A 17,322-nucleotide genomic window follows, 5' to 3' on the forward strand; every position below is an offset into this window, starting at 1 on the left:
AATTCTATGACTGATTGATTACATTGTTCCCTCCAACCACCATTTAGCAGTGCAGTTTCTACTGTTCCTCTCTCGTTGAAAACTTACCCACTTTCCAAAGTCCATTTATAAATAATATTCTTTCCATGAAGTGATTCCTGATTTTTAAAAAGATGTGACCAATTCCTCCTTCAAAGTACCTATTTGTTCTTAGGCATTTAATTGACTGACTTTTTTCTGAAACCCTTTGTAGAGAGTTCTACCTATAGTAGAAAGATAGCAATACTGACTGTTCTGAATGAGTTTTGGGTTCAATAAGCCAGACAGATTCAGAACTAGATCTTTGAAAACAGAAAATTTAGTTGATCTGAACTTACCAACGATTCTAGATAAGTGTCTTCTTCACTAACTGTACATTTTATTGTACTTGATAAGACTAGGCACATGTTTTGGGTTCACAGAGGAAGGAAAAAGGTTGAGGGAAGCAGAAAAAAACTACCATGGTCCTAAAGCCAGAGTTATGAACAAAATCACTGAAATTACATGTGTAATCACATTGATTGCTGATCTGAGAATTTTCTTTCACTTGTAAGTGTTGCTGATAACCAGATTACCTTCCTCAACAATAATAAATTAACTAAAGGAGGTATTGCTCACTTTTATCAGAAATGAATTTTGAGAAAGACTACAACTTTTTCCCTCCAAGTGACCTGTGCTTGTTTTGGTGGCCAAGGTAAACAGCAAAAATGTAATTCTTGAGGCCTCTACTTACCTGTTCTTCTGTTTTCAAGTCTCCAAACTCTTCCAAGAAAGCTGTCTCTGAAGGAAACTGTGAGGGCTCCAAAAAATTTAGCAAACTGAAGAGCTCTTCCACAGAATTCTGCAAGGGCGTACCAGTGAGGAGCACTTTGTGTTCCTGCACAAATGAACAGGACATTATGAACTGGGGCTGAGTCACCAAAATAACATTGTTTGGGTGGAGAAAATGAAGCGAGAGCATTTTGTGCTCAAATTGGAGCAACTATTACAAAAAGACAGGGTGGCAAAATTGTATGGGGATACATTCAATAAACAAATCAACCTTCCTTTCATCACTGATTTTTTTTTAGCTGCAATTTTGTATTAATTAAAGCATCATTCATTTATTCCTTCAATATGACTGAATGGCTGGCTACCCACTACCTACTAGGCACTGAAGCCAAAACAGTCATGTTAAAAGGTTGCCTCTTTTAGTACCAGATTATTTAGGGTTCTACAAACAAGCCAAAACTTACATTTTCAGACCACAAGTTTGTGATATGTAATATTTCCCCCAAGGTCACTACAGCAAAGGTCAAACTGTCAACTCAGTTCATAAACAAAAACAAAATCTAGGGGGCTGAAAGGAACATTATTCCCAAGCTAAAGAATCTGCCTAGAACACACAAAACTCTGGATTCAAACCCTGAGGCCACATGGCCTTGAAGCAGTACTGGGTGGTGCACTGGTGGGCCCCAGCATAGATGCGGAACCTTTAAAACAAAACAAACTAAAACCAAAAAACAAAACCACCAACAATTTAATTCCCACATTATCACAGTGGTAGAGAGTAAAAAGAAAATCTATAGCAAAGAGACCATGTCAGTAAGCTGTATGATGGATGGCTCGAGACTGTTTCCTGTGGGACCAGAGTATAGTAAAGGGACCAAGGCAATTGTCTCACACGCAGCCAACCCAGTTGGCTTTGATCCTCCAGTACTGCATATGGCACCCTAAGAAAGCCATGAGCAGAGAGGCAGGAGAAAACCTTAGTAGCCTAACCCTTCTCCCACTCCCAAAAAAAGAAACCTACCACTACAATGACTAGAAGGAAGCAGAAAGAACCTGAGATGCACTCACCAGGGCCATGAGTTTCAGACCCTCCAGAAGTTTGCAGTTCCTATTCTTCAATCTGTGGGCTTCATCAATTATCACACAGCTCCAGTGGATTTTCTTCAGCTCTGGGCAGTCTGCCAAAATCATCTCAAATGTTGTGATGACAACGTGAAACTTGAAGATTCCTGAAAGAGGGTTTCCCTGAGGAGGATAAAACCAAAGGCAATGTTTTGTGCCATGGCTAATAAAATTCTGCTAATGGAGTACCAGCTGGGTTGGAAGAGACAGCATTATAAATGCAAGGGCCTAGGTTAGAAGCCAGTAAACAATGTTCTTCACTGCAGAAAAAAAGCATGTAAAACTGAACCAAGCATTTACATAGAACAGAACTCATTATGCTAATGAGAAAGAAGCAAGAGAACACAAAGATAAGAGAGATGAGCAATAGGGACAATATAATAAGGAGACTTTCCTATGAATTAGTTGTCATGAATGGTAAGGAGGATAGCTGTCAATTCACACAGTACTAGTCAAAAGTCAGTCTAAACTATGCTTCACTTTAAACCCCATGGGAACTTTCTGTGCTTTTCAGATAGGATTGATTTCATCTTTCAAGTTAGATTCTAGCAGACTTGAAGTAATGAGCATGGTTCACTGAGGACAAGCATTCTAAGGTAAGTATATTAGCTGGTTGCTGTGTTGCAATCACATTTAAGAAATGAACTGTCTCATGTCAAACTTCTTCCAAGTGTTTCTGTCTGCTGACCAGAAACCACCTGGGAAGAGCATGGTTTTCCTGTGATTGGATTCATTTCATTTTTCAACATGCTTAATTACTAAACCAGTGCCTCGGACAAGCATATAAAGGTACTCAGTAAAGTGATTATGTTCACCAGAAAAAAATCAACAAACCAATTCTACTGTGCTTTTCACAATTCAAATGCTTGTTTGCTCTTTATCCTTACCAGTCAAATCTTTTTCTCTCCTCTCAAAACTTTTATCCACCCTTTCTTTTTCTATTCAATTTCTTCACTGAGAACATAACATTTCAAATAAAATTTTGTGCATCCATGGGGTTGGAGATATAGGACAGCAGGTGGGGCACATTGCCATGTATGCAGTCGACCTAGATTTGATTACCAGTATCCCATTCGGTCCCTCCAGCACCACTATCAGTGACTCCTGAGTGTAGAGTCACCTTCAGTATGTAGTAACCCTTTAACATTGCCAGGTGTGCCCGAACACAAAAACCAAAAAAAAAAAAATAAAAATAAACTTTCATTCATGTAAAAGCAACTTTCTCTTTTTTCCATCCTCTGTTCAAACGCAGTCTCTTAAGTCAATCAACTAGCCAAAGTTTTCAGGGACTCTAAAGAGTTTCTGGAATATCTAAGAGAAGTTAAAGCTCTACAATTCTATATTTCATCATAAATTAAACTACCAATCAGGAGCAGCTGGCTTGACTTAATGATAAGACTCGACAAACTAAGCCACAGAAACCCAATGGACATGAGAACTCCTGTCATGAGCCACAGGTGAACTCACCTGTGCATCTCTGTACACCATCTCATACTGCTGGATCATTTGCCTGCTGATTTGGCTGCCATGGTACACAATGGCGTTCATTTCTGTCCATGTCCGGAACTCCCGCTCCCAGTTCGTAATGGTGGAGAGAGGAGCAATGATGAGGAAAGGGCCATGGATTCCCCTAAGAAATATTTCTGAAAGGAATGTGATGGACTGGATAGTTTTCCCTAGGCCCATCTCATCAGCCAAAATACAGTTTTTTCTACAGAGAGGAGAAAAACAAAACAAAACAAAAACAGGTAATTCATCACCAACTCAGGAAAAAGGTAGAGATTGGTAACAACTGAGAAGATACTTCAGAAACACACCTTGACCCACAAGGTGACTCATCAATGAAGGCCTTATCAGCATTTTCCAAAAATATAACTGAGATGGGTCTTTAACATTATTCATACTCTTCCTACTTATAAAACAGAAAGTTTAAGCAGCTTGTGAGATAAAAAAAACAGTAGATAAGCTAGGTGCATCAAATGTAACTATAAAAAGGTAAAGGCAGGGAGACAGGGGCAAGGAATGGAATCAGTGTCCTGACGCTTGAAGACATTTGATGCCAGGGGCTGTCACATGAGCCCAATGTAACCTTGTTAGCTCTGTTGTCTGTGACCACCAGCAACACAGCCAGTTAGCTGCTATCTCTGTCCCATGAACATGATAACCAGAATGTGTGGGCATCATCACAATAAAAAAAAAAAAATGTGTGACCTGACCCCTCCCTCAATCCCACAAACACCATCTATCATCAGTAGATGGAGGGATATAATAAATAAAAAAAGGAAAACAAGTTTACAGTTAAAAAGAAAGGGAAAAAAAGGTCATTATGGTTGGTACTGTTCTGATCTCTCACCTGTTATACCAATTAAAAAGAAGCCAGTTCATTCCCTCCAGCTGGTACTCCCGGAGCTGGTTACTGTTCTTATACTCTCGAGACTTCTCCAGTTTCTGCCAGGAGTCTGAAGCAGGCCGCTCCTAGGAGAAAAAGCAGAGAGCACAATGTATAGAAAATGATGTTTCAGACCCAGAGTATAGTGAAAAGGAAAGAAATTGAGGGTAAGAGGAGAAAGAGATAGATGTGCAAAAAATGGGGCCAGGGTCAAGGGAAGTCAGGTCCATTTTGACAGTGTTGAGAAAGGACAGAACTAAATATCCAAGCCATGGAGTCAACAACACTGAATTCAAGAGACTCAACTTTAACAACCAAACTTAAAAAGGTGCCGGGCGGTGGCGCTCGAGGTAAGGTGCCTGCCTTACCTGCGCTAGCCTAGGAGACGGACCGCGGTTCGATCCCCCGGCGTCCCATATGGTCCCCCAAGCCAGGAGCGACTTCTGAGCGCATAGCCAGGAGTAACCCCTGAGCATCACCGGGTGTGGCCCAAAAACCAAAAAAAAAAAAAAAGGTGCCTGTTATGATGGCAGGCTGGTGGTATGGGGTGGACCCTGGGAACATTGGTTGGAGGAAGGTTGACACTGGAGGTCGGCATGGTGCTGAAACATTGTATATCTAAAATGTAATTACGGGAGTGGGGGTGCGGAATGATAGTATAGCAGGTAGGGCACTTGCCTTGCAAGCAGCCGACCCAGTTTCGGCCCCTGGCATCCCATATGGTCCCCGAGCCCGCCAGAAGTGATTTCTAGAAACAGAGCCAGGAAATACCCCCTGAGCATTGATGGGTGTGGCCCAAAAGGAAAAAAACTTAGCTACAAATAACTTTGTAAAACACAATGCTTTAAATAAAAATACATTTTTTAAACCTAATTAAAAAAGATAAACGTAAAGAAGCTGAGGAGGGGAGGGGAGGAGGGAAGGGAAGGGGAGGGGAGGGGAAAGGGGAGGGGAGGGGGGAAGGGGAGGGAAGAGGGAGTGGGGGGAAATGATGTTTATGAAACACTGAATGAGCAGAGAAAAAAAATCATGAAGGGGAAAGTGATAGATCTCAAAACACTGCCCTAACACTAGCTTCAATTAGTAGTCCTGGCTTTCTGGATTTCACTAAACTAAAATACCTCTATAAGTATTTGCAAGTTACTAATGAATGTGAGAAACAAATTCACCTAAATTTTAGTGTTACATACTTTTATTTGGACTCTTAGATTCTACTCTCATTTAGACTTCAAGATTAGTAAATTATAGCATTAATATTAGTTGCTTATTTCTACAAAAAGTCATCTCTTTCAATAATTTCTGTGAGCCTGTGATACCAGCTCACAAAAGTATAGGAAGTTGAATATTTTGTTTATTAGTCAGTCCGTACACAAGGAGAAAAAGCATATATAATCAAAACTACAAGTACTTTAAATTCCCCATAAGTAGAAAATCTACTTTTCCCCCATATTAAAACATTTCTGGGGCCAAAGCAATAAATAGTACAGTGGGTAGGCATTTGCCTTGCACGTGGCTGGTCTTAGTATGAACTCTAGCATCCCAAATGTTCCCCTGAGCAAAGAGACAGGAGTAACCAAAGAGCACTGCTGGGTGATAACCAAAAACAAAGACAAACAAAAAACATCAATTTCTCCATATAATCAATCACTTCTTCACTGATATGAAATGTCCTATGATATACTATGCCATTCAAGCTCCAGTATATCAAGCTAATATATAGCTAATTCTTCAACATTCCAAAGATTAATCCAAATCAAACAAAACCAACAAACTTTTTCAATTATTTTCCTTTTATTTGATGTGGAATTATTTTTTCAAAAATGTCTTAGCTGGGGGCTGGAATGATAGTACAGCCATGTAGGGCATTTACCTGGCATGTAACTTACACAGTCCAAACCCCATCATTCCATATAGTTTCTCAAGCACTGTCAGGAGTAATTCCTGAATACAGAGCCAGGAATAACATCTAAGGATGCTGGACATGACCCAACCCATTCTAGCCCCCCACCCCACAAAAATAACCAAAAACAAAACAAGAAAACCTGAAACAAAGCTGTCTTAGCTACATTATTGTTTATTATTCTACATAGTTTAGAATCGATTTGTCAAGCTTCTTACAACCGCACTGAAGCTTTAATTAATCTGAAGAAATTTTGTTTGCTTGTTTATTTGGGGGGCTATGGGAAAATCTAGTAGTGCTCAGAATTTATTCCTAATGTTGCTCTGGAGATCATATGTGGTACTGGGACGTCAAATCAGGGTCAGCTGCAGGCAAGGCCTTACTACGTCTCTAATCCAACTTTAGTTATTGGCATTTCTCATTCAAAAATTTGTTATATGTTCTTTATTTTTTAGACATAGGCATGGTTATTTTTCCTTCATATGAACTGAGCCTTACCCTGACACATTTTATGGCTTCAATAGCTAAAATAAAACTATTTCCTAGCCATGCTCTTACAAGAATTCTGAGACTATAGCTTTTCTTTTCTTTTCTTTTTTTTTTTTTGGTTTTTGGGCCACACCCGGCGTTGCTCAGGGGTTACTCCTGGCTGTCTGCTCAGAAATAACTCCTGGCAGGCATGGGGGACCATATGGGACACCGGGATTCGAACCAACCACCTTTGGTCCTGGATCGGCTGCTTGCAAGGCAAACGCCGCTGTGCTATCTCTCCGGGCCCAACTGTAGTTTTTCTAAACAAGTCTTAGGCAGTTCTACTTTATGGTTCTCCTAAGTGCTACAACTATAAGAAATAATTTAGCACAGTAAAAAAAAATTTTTAGCACAGTGATCCACAATTTGCAGTGGCTGCCACTCAGGTGAATTTCAAAGAAAAAAGCTGATTTTTGGAGTTTCCAAGAAGTCTCTTTTAGCACTAAAATCTCTTATGTTTTCCCTCAAAATCAAATCTTTCATGTTTTTCCTCAAATTTTCATATTTTACCTAAAAGAACCTTTTTAAAACTCAAAAGCTTTTAGATATAAAAACATTTTTTTCTTCAGAATCATCTCTAAACTTCAAAGTCCAAAATAAGATCCCCCTTTAAAAAAGTATTCAGGTAAAGTACCATTTGGAGTCAGTTCAGTAATAAGGAAGATGCTAACAACTTAATTTCTTTTCTTCCCCAGGCCAGGCATTCCAGATACCTATCTTGCTGACTCCATTCAACAACTCTGTACCAAGAAATTTAAGCTTAGCTTCAAGCTTCTAAAATGTCACACACTTCAAAAACGACCTAGCCTGACCTGAGGCTAGAAGAGTTTGATAAGGGTAGGAAAACTCCCTAAGCAGGGAATTGGTAAGCCCACTGACATCAGGACAGCTACGTTATAAAGTGACAGGGTCCAAGAGGTGCCCAACAGAGACATAGATTCATTACCACATGCTTAATTTCAGGGAGAACTTGAAGAGATTCGAATTCTTTCACTTTTGCAGGGTCCACATCTTCTTCTAGCTCCCATGTGCTTTCCTCATAAGGCAGTGAACACCACTTCACCAGGTAATGGGTTACCTCCTGGCGAAGACAAGAGAGAAAATTTAGGTACTGTCTACTTAATCAAAGCAGCTAATCGTGGCTGAAAATTGCCCTATGATAGGACACATGGAGGCCATTAGGACAGAGACCACATGTCACCATAACAAACGAAACTGCAGTAAGAAAACAAGACTCTGATGAAGAATTACAAAACAAAATACCCACCTCTCCTGTCTCCGCATCTTTGGTGTGGGCCACCTCCAAGATGCGATCAACTTCTATATAGTCAGGATTAAATAAGTCTTCATCAGGCTAAGACAACAAACAGAGAAGAATGATTGAGAAGAGTTCCCCTTCTATCAAATCTAGCATCCAGTGTTTAATAAGAGACCACCCCACTATTGGGCCCTTCCAGGAACCAAGTAAAAAAGTTCATCTGAGCACCAAAGTCATCCCACATTCTTCACTGTTCCCTAAATTCTGTCTCTAACTCAACATAATATAATCAACCAGTTCCTAGAAGTTAAAGCAAGACTTTATTACCTTTCATCATATACAGTGTTGTACAAAAATCAGCTCAAGATGAGGGGTCCTTAATATTTTTCGTTCCCAAGGAAAGCTTAGAAACCTGTAACCCAAGTTTCCTTTTCTTTGTCTTTTTATTTTTAAATAACAACTTAACAGCATGAAGAGAAGACATGAGAGGAGCCTCTGAGGTACTGATAATGTGTCGTTTCCTAAGCTAGGTGGTTGATTACACAAATGTATTTGTTAAAGTTTGATTCAGTCATATCCTGAGGAATTTTTTTTATTACGAACATTATGCTTCGAAAAATTAGTACTTACCGAACAGTCATAAGCAACATTTAGAAATATTTGATGCATATCTAGCGTAATGCTAAGTGACTCACATTGAGGTCTCAAAAGTACTTTATACAGTAGCTGCCATAATTACTTTACAGATAAGGAAACTGACTTGGTAAAGTGAAATGAGTTACGTGACAAGGTAATAGAGCTGTGTCAACTAGATGTTCACACCAAGTCTTTTTACTCAGAAGACCCTCTACTAGAGAGCTGGAATGCTCTCTGCCCCTAGGCAGAAAGGCACTTTAGGGGTTGACTTCAATCCCTATTCAAGGTTTAAACATGACAAACCAATCCCAAACCCTGTTATTCTTGTGTTCAGGTCTTTTCTGACCCTCTTATCACGAGAGCTTTACCTATGTTGCCTATTTATAGTAGGGACATTGTGGATTTTATTTTCATTAGTATTAAATTATACTCTAATTTTCCTCTTATAATTGATTCACTGATATGAACTGTTTCTTTAGTGGCAATAAGTGATTCTCTTTGCATTTTTTGGCTTTGCAACAATCTTTACTGGGGTCAAGGATATGGGTCAGTAGTAGAGTACATGCCTTGCATAAGACCCAGGTGTATCTACCTTCCAATTTTTGTTTAATCACATATACACACACCCCTTCCCTAGTTAGTTTTAAATAAGTTCGAGTCCTAAACTTTTTTTTCAAAATGCCATGTTTCTCCCATTTATGAAATGACTCTATTAACACCGAGTTATTTAATCCTAGCAGATTTTCTGTCTGATACCATTAAGGGGATCTGTATGATCACCTTAAAAGATAAGAGGACTAGGGGCCGGAGAAATAGCATGGAGGTAAGGTGTTTGCCTTTCATGCAGAAGGTCATCGGTTCGAATCCCGGCGTCCCATATGGTCCCCTGTGCCTGCCAGGAGCAATTTCTGAGCATGGAGCCAGGAGTAACCCCTGAGCACTGCTGGGTGTGACCCAAAAACCACAAAAAAAAAAAAAAAAAAAAAAAAAAGAGGACTCACGAGGAAGTGGCCCATCCACGAGGAACTGGCTGTAGTGCCTAGGCTCACAAGATGGAGTAGTCCACTTTCCACCTTTATGCTTAATCAGCTATACTTCTGCCCCTTTACTACCATTACACTCTTCTGCATTGCCCTCAAGTTTTGTAAAGTCCAGCAATGATTTCCAGTACAAAATGAAGTCACTTAGACAAGGAGAAAACAAGGTTCAACAGAATTCTGTAACTACAGTCTATTTTAGTGTTACCTTTTTTTTTTATTTTTTGTTTTTTGGGTCACACCCAGCAGTGCTCAGAGGTCACTCATGGCTCTACACTCAGAAATCACTCCTGGCAGGCTCAGGGGACCATATGAGATGCTGGGATTCAAACCACCATTCTTCTGCATGTAAGGCAAACACCCCTACCTTCATGCTATCTCTCCAGCCCCTTAAAAAGTGTTACTTTTAAAGAAGCTACATCTTGCTCTTGGTTCACAGTAAACTCGTACTTATTTTGGCAATGCTTTTTCTACCTAGAAAAGGTCCAGTTATCTTCCCCACATCAAACTTGTAAAGACCGAAAATGTAGGTCAGAGAGCAAGTACAGTGGAGTTCTTTCACTTTCACAGGGTCCACATCCACAGTGGAGCAACTTCCCCACTTTGCATGTGACCTACCCTGGTTGAATCCCCAGCACGACATATGGTTGTCAGAGCACTTCTAGAAAAAATGTCCCTGGCCACAGAAACAGGAGTAATTCCTGACTCCCATCAGGTATGGCCCAAAAGGCCAAAAAGAAAAAAAAAAATACCCTAAAAAAGAAACCAATGCATGATACTGCTTTTACTTATTGCCATCATATTTCACAGATCAGCCTATCCAGATAATCCTGAAGTTATGTTTTGTTATTTATCCACCCACCTTCGGATTTCATGTATCTACTACAGTAGGACTGAGGAGTTAATCAAAAGACTCTACATGAGGCCATGGGCAGTCACAACTTCTCAAGAATGGAAACTGGCTTCACTGAACTACCTCAAAAGGCAGTTGGATATATTTGAGAGAAAAAAAAATCACCATTCCATAAGAATAATATTTACTCAAGTTGTTAATAAAAATACTGAATAGGTGAAGGTCAAAAAAAAAACCATGAAGGATGGGGCCGCCGAGGTGGCGCTAGAAGTAAGGTGTCTGCCTTGCAAGTGCTAGCCAAGGAAAGACTACAGTTTGATTCCCCCGGTGTCCCATATGGTCCCCCCAAGCCAGGGGCAATTTCTGAGCACTTAGCCAGGAGTAACCCCTGAGCATCAAATGGGTGTGGCCCGAAAAAAAAAAAAGGCATGAAGGAGCTGGAGAGATAGCACAGTGGTAGGGCATTTGCCTTGCATGTGACCAACTTGGGACAGACCTGGGTTTGAGGCCTGGCATCCCATATGGTCCCCCAAGCCTTGCAGGAGTGATTCCTGAGCACAGAGCCAGGAGTGACCCCTGAGCATTGCCGGGTATGGTCCAAAAACCAATTAATCAACTGCTTTAAAAAAAAAAACAGCATGAAAAGAACCAATATTCATTATATCTCTTCCTCATTTCATGCTGTCCTCCAGTCTAAAGTGTGTCCTTTTCACAGAGTACAAACTCCTTTTACATGATTTCTATATAAACAGTTTCCTCTATTCCCAGCTAAGGGAAAAGCTCTCCCTTGAGAATAAGAAAACAGACACACACAAGGGCCATGTTAATGAATCTGGAAATTACTCAAGGAAAGGCAAAGTGGTGAAAGGTCTGCAAAAGGCACACTCCCTTTCCTTTCTGGAGACAGTCCTATATCAATGACAGAAAGATGAAGAAAACATGGACGCTGTTTCACAGGGCTTAAAATGGAAGATACAGACATGTAAACAAGTGACTGCACTGCAAACACTTACTAAAATAGAAGTATGGGTAAAGTGTTCCAAGAATAGAGGGAGGGTAGCCAAAGGGGCTTCAAGATTTTTTTTTCCAACTTAGCCATCATCTTCCTTGCTTCAGATCTCTAACAGTCAAAATAGCACAAAAACAGCTCTCAGGGTCTTTAAGACAATCATGCCAAGTGCTGGGTAACATGGGAGCTAAAAAGGTTCCTATTGGAACAAGAAGAAAACTTGTACCATCTTACAATGTTCCTTATGGATAAAAAACTGGTACGTATGTGCAACAAATTACCATAATTTAAGGCATCTAAGTGCCCTCATAAGGTATTTGTATGGCATTTAAAGAACAATTTTTAGGGCCTGGAGAGATAGCACAGCGGCATTTGCCTTGCAAGCAGCCGATCCAGGATCAAAGGTGGTTGGTTTTAATCCTGGTGTCCCATATGGTCCCCTGTGCCTGCATGGAACTATTTCTGAGCAGACAGCCAGGAGTAACCCCTGAGCAACGCCAGGTGTGGCCCAAAAACCAAAAAAAAAAAAAATTTTTTTTATTGCCTTTTCCCTTCAAGTTAGTGACTAAAACACTAGAAAAAATACATATAAAAATAGATATCACCATGATCATATAACTAAAAAAGTGACATCAATATTTTAATGTTTATTTCTATACTATGGTGCTTCCTTTCTCCTGCACCCTCATGTGTCCCCATCAAATGGAACAGCCTGCCCCTTTAGCTGCCAATCATTTACTACACTACAATATTTTTCTTGCATTATTTGCTCAGAAATCGCTACTGGCAGGCACGGGGGACTACATGGGATGCCGGGATTCGAACCACCATCCGTCCTGAATTGGCTGCGTGTAATGCCAGATAACCAATATGTTATCTCTCTGGCCCCTTATTCTTGCATTATTAATCATTCTTCAGCACCTTTATTTTACTAGTGGCACCGCATTATATGCATAGATTTTAAAAATTTATCCCATATTACATGAGATAAAGCATAATTTAATAAATCTTTAAATCTAACATTCTGATTTTTTAAAATTCTAACTCCACAATGTTTTCAATTTAAGGCACAAATATGTGCACAAATATTTTTTGATTTTCTTGAAATTAATGACAAAATAGAACCGCTAGGAAAAAGGCTACATAAACATTGAGATTTTTGGTGTTCATGGTTATTATTTTTCTCACAAGTCACACTGAGTCATGTGTCTACTAACAACTGTTCCAGAGTGTCTGTCCTTTACATCCTCATCAGCAATGGGTAATCCCTATTTTTCAAAACTTTCTAACATACGCTAAATAAAAATTAATAGATTTCTCTTTTAAATTTGCATGTTTGATTACTAGTGAAACTGATTACATTTCTGTATGGTAAAAGATTACTTCTTATAGAATGCCTGTCTCGAATACAGGAAGGGGTTGGGAGTGAGGGGAATTGGTGGTGGGAATGTTGCACTGGTGAAGGGGTGTGTGTGTTCTATTTCTGACTGAAAACCAACTACAATCATGCTTGTAATCATGGTGCTTAAATAAAGATTTTATTAAAAGAAAGGATTACTTCTTTTTTTTTCTGAATTTCTGGCTTATTATTTTTGCCTAAGTTGAAATTTATATTTCTCTTATTAATTATAAGAGCACATCCATGTTGGATAGCAATGCATGTCATGCATGTACACATACACACATGTGCCTATATGTACTGGTATGTTCATATATAAAATAAAATGCATATGTACATAACATACATATTTCCTAATAATTATTTACATTCGGGCCTGATTATGATACTTTCTGAAGTGTAGATACTAAGCACTTGTTTGCTAATCAAATCCATCAATCCTTTGTCTTGCCATAGGACAGAATACTTAGGAATCCCCAAACTGATATAAACTTATTTTCAACATTATAACTTAGCTTTAATTTTTTTTAATTCAAGTTTAAATCTTTTGGTATTGTTCCTTTGATGGGATGGGTGGGAAAAGAATGAAGGAATCATGTGTATACTCTGCTTCCTCTGCCTATTTACTGGGTTTCTAACTAAGAGGCACCTGAGGATCATCTGCTTTCTTTGGCTAAAATGTGGACCAATTTTGCAGCAATTCAGCACATACTTATGAGTATGACTTGAACAATAGATCTGAACGAACTTCTATTTCAAGCAAAGAAAACCCCACCTGAATACTGCAAGGGCAGTAATTAGTAAATTAGTCAGTAAACGTTGCTTCACCTCAGTAAAAATGTGCTTCATCTGGGCTTGTTTATTCCTAAATCGCTTGATCTTCTGTGCGATGCGAGGATCCTTTTCAAGCTCTTCCATTGTAGCCCATTTACAATGTAAGTAGGAACTATCCAAAGACACATAAATTGTGAGACAAGAGTATGACTAGCAAATGATTTGAGTTTTTAAAGAGGTTCAAAAACAAGGTGACCATCTAACATAGAAAGCTGCGGTCTGCTGTGAAACTACTGGAGATTGGGATTAAAGGTCTTAACCTTTAGGTGAAAATCAGAAAACCAAACCATGTAATTCTAAGCAACTGATCATTAAGTAGCTTCTAGAGAAACTCCAGGGAAGCAAATAGGTGTAATGTCTTATCAATATATATTAATGAAAATGGGCAAGTTGCAGAAAAAGAAAGAAATCTGCATGAGAGAAAAATCTAAACTATAGGAGTAAGGAATATATGCTATAGTAGGTACAAATGAAAAATGCACAGAAAAATTTTTAAGAATTAATCCTTGGGCTGGAACGGGGGGTAGGGGGCAAGGGGTGAGGACAACACTAACTATGCATGCAAACAAACCTAGTTATATTCCTGTTATCACATAACGTCCCCTGAGCACCACCAGGAGTGACCCCTGAGCAATGCTATTGTGGCCTACACTCCCCTCCAAATAAATAACACAATCTTTGGCACAAACAGAACCATCTAATCATAGAATCTGAGCTAAATGATTTGGAAGCAGTTTTCTAAGTAATTTATATGCAGCCAGAATTGAGTACTATGGCTGAAGATGAAATTTAATTAAGTCAATCAGTGGCATTTGTTGGGTCTTGTCTTAGTGGCCAGTGTTGAAAAATACAGAAGATAATATAAGGAAAAGAAAGTTGAGTCAAATATACGTACAAATTTCTATACTTAACGTAGAAAAGTTCCAGGTCAAATGGTGGTTCTCCGGGATGAACCTATAACAACAATAAGCAGTTATCAATCTAGGCCACAGAAGAGTCCTCTACATAAAAGCTAAAAAAGAACAAGTAGAGCTTTTGCCTTGCAAATGGCTGATTAGGTTCAATCCCCAGTATCCCACTGGGTTCCTCAGCACTGCCAGGAAAGACCTCTGAGTGCAGGACCAGGAGAAATCCCTGAGCACCACGGGGTATGGTCCAAAATAAAAACCATAAGAGGAGAGGAGCAATGGGGAGGGTGGGAAGAAAAGATAAGAACAAGCAAAAAAGTCCACAGGTTAACTGAAGTCTACATTTTTGTTTGTTTTTCGGCCACACCCAGTGAGGGGTCACTCCTGGCTCTGCACTCAGAAACTGCACCTAGCTCTGGGGATCGAACCGCAGTTCATCCTGGGTCAGCCATGTGCAAGGCAAAAGCCCTACCACTTGGCTAAAGCTATCATTCTGGCCCCTGAAGTCTCCATTTCTTGAGAACATTCCACACCCCCAGGTCACTGTGATAACTGTTGGTCAGGTTTTCCATGGGCAAACACATATTATAAGGTTTTCTCAACCACTTTATTTTACTTGTGTCCTTCCAAGGTCCAACTAGATTACAGGGGTCCTCAAACAATGGCCCATGTTTATGCCGCTGCTGCCTGTCCTGGGCCAACATGTGTGGAATGTGCACCACACTTTCCTACTCCTCTCCTTTCTGTCTCTGGACTCCTTCTCAACTTCACCTGTTTTCATTTTAAATATGGTATTTGTTCCCGTGTTGGTTTACTTCAAAATATGATATGAGCAGTTTCCATAGAAACTCATAGTGGGGGCCAGAGTGATAGACAGTGGTGAAACCTGGCACGTGGTGGACCCAGGACGAACGGTGGTACAATTCCTCGCATCCCATATAGTTTCCGAGCCTGCCAGGAGAGATTTCTGCATGCAGAGCCAAGAGTAACTCCTGAGCACCGCGGGGTGTGCCCCCAAAACCAAAATAAAAAAAATATGTTTTTTTTTAAACTATTGTCTGGCCCTCCAACAGTCTGAGGGACAGTGAACTGGCCCCGTTTAAAAAGTCTTCAGACCCCTGAGCTAGATAAACATTCAGCTGATAAACCCATACCTACCCAGGGCTCTGAAAGCTGGAAGAGCCAGAAGCCACAATTCTTGAGCCAGAGTGGGGAAAGCATTTGCCTTGCATGCAAACAACCCTGTTAGCTATTTAGCACTACTTATGGTGCCCTGAGCACCATCAAGAGTGACTGCTAAGTATAAAGCCAGGACTAGCCCCTGAGTACCACAGAGCCCAACCTGCATTCTTAGTTGGGGTTGAGGCCAGTGTTAGCCTGAAATACTACAGCTGTTCCCTTACTTTTCAGAGTAAGGGATTTTATTTTCATGAGCACAGGACATAAAGACGAAAACTCTTCTCATTAGCACTGAGTGTCTTTGATCCATGGATTTCCCTAAAATAACCTGAGGTGTCTAAAGGAAGAAAACCACAGTATTTTCACTAGGGTTCTTTGTTCATCCCGTCTTTGTCATCTGATGAGTTTCAATGGGCTACAGAAAATGAGAGATAACTTTTGCTAGGAAAAAAATAATCATGTAGTCCATACTCAAATATTTAAGTATCTTATGCCTGGCACCAGGGTGGGATGTAGAGCATGTGTCTGGCAAGTATGTAGTCCTGGGTTCATCCTCACCACATGTTGAGAGTGAACATGATGCAAGGGATCCATTTGTTCCAACAATGAATATGGCCCCACAATTGGGGGAAAATAATGTCCTATAATCTTTCTTGGGCTAAAAATAAATGTTTACTATCCAGAAAATATTCTTGCCTCATGCTTACTCCAATTAAGAAAACCATTCCAGGGGCCGGAGTGATAGCATAGCAGTGGAGCGTTTGTCTTGCACGCAGAGATCCAGGACGAACCTGGATCTGATCCCCAGCATTCCATATGGTCCCTTAAGCCAGAAACAATTTCTGAGTGCATATCCATGAGTAACCCCTCAGCATCACTGGGTGTGGCCCCCAAAATAACAAAACAACAACAACAACAAAGAATACCTTTCTAGGTTCCCTTGCCAAGTAGCTCTTCAAAGAGGGCATAATCTGAGTTAGTGATAGAAAACCCAGAAACATAAACCACCAACCTCCTGGACTGTCTTAGATGCCAGGATCTTCTCAATAATATTTGCGTCATCTTCTGGAGGTTCCTAGAGATGGACATTGAAAAAAAATAACAATGCTTGTATCACAATATCAAAGAAATAATTCTGTTAAGAAGGCCATGATAGCCACTCTTCACACTCAGATCACCTCGGAGTACTAAGTCTCCTAATCCCAGCCACAAGCTGATCCAGAGAGCACAAAAGCTCTCCACTCTGAGCACAACACCCCCTCCCCACCAGAAGAAGTTATTCTGACTTTCAGGCTCTGAATTTCATATTGCCTTTTGTCAAAACTGCTTACAGCCTGTTGCACACAATCCTCAAAATGGCATAACACAAACATGCCTGAAATCATGTTCCACCCTCGGGAACAGACTGGGGGTGGGGATACAGACAGATCTTTTTCTTTCCCGTGAAGAAGGAATTATAAACCAAATAAGTCTACCTT

At 40.1% G+C, this 17,322-nt stretch overlaps 1 protein-coding gene across 3 annotated transcripts in view; it reads right to left on the minus strand.

Annotated features, from left to right (window-relative positions):
* CHD6 (chromodomain helicase DNA binding protein 6) overlaps window positions 1–17,322 on the minus strand; it is a 238,513-nt gene that overhangs the window by 106,927 nt on the left and 114,264 nt on the right. For all 3 annotated transcript variants that reach the window (XM_049779100.1, XM_049779101.1, XM_049779099.1), the window contains exons 6-14: window positions 16,857–16,919; window positions 14,653–14,711; window positions 13,752–13,869; window positions 7,999–8,085; window positions 7,678–7,812; window positions 4,265–4,386; window positions 3,379–3,622; window positions 1,858–2,034; window positions 752–895 (exon numbers count right to left, since the gene is read on the minus strand). In XM_049779100.1, the coding sequence (XP_049635057.1) occupies window positions 752–895; window positions 1,858–2,034; window positions 3,379–3,622; window positions 4,265–4,386; window positions 7,678–7,812; window positions 7,999–8,085; window positions 13,752–13,869; window positions 14,653–14,711; window positions 16,857–16,919 (1,149 nt within the window). The remainder of the gene's footprint in view (window positions 1–751; window positions 896–1,857; window positions 2,035–3,378; window positions 3,623–4,264; window positions 4,387–7,677; window positions 7,813–7,998; window positions 8,086–13,751; window positions 13,870–14,652; window positions 14,712–16,856; window positions 16,920–17,322) is intronic.

Source organism: Suncus etruscus, chromosome 9 (assembly GCF_024139225.1).
Source record: "Suncus etruscus isolate mSunEtr1 chromosome 9, mSunEtr1.pri.cur, whole genome shotgun sequence".
Classification (NCBI taxonomy): Eukaryota; Metazoa; Chordata; class Mammalia; order Eulipotyphla; family Soricidae; genus Suncus; species Suncus etruscus.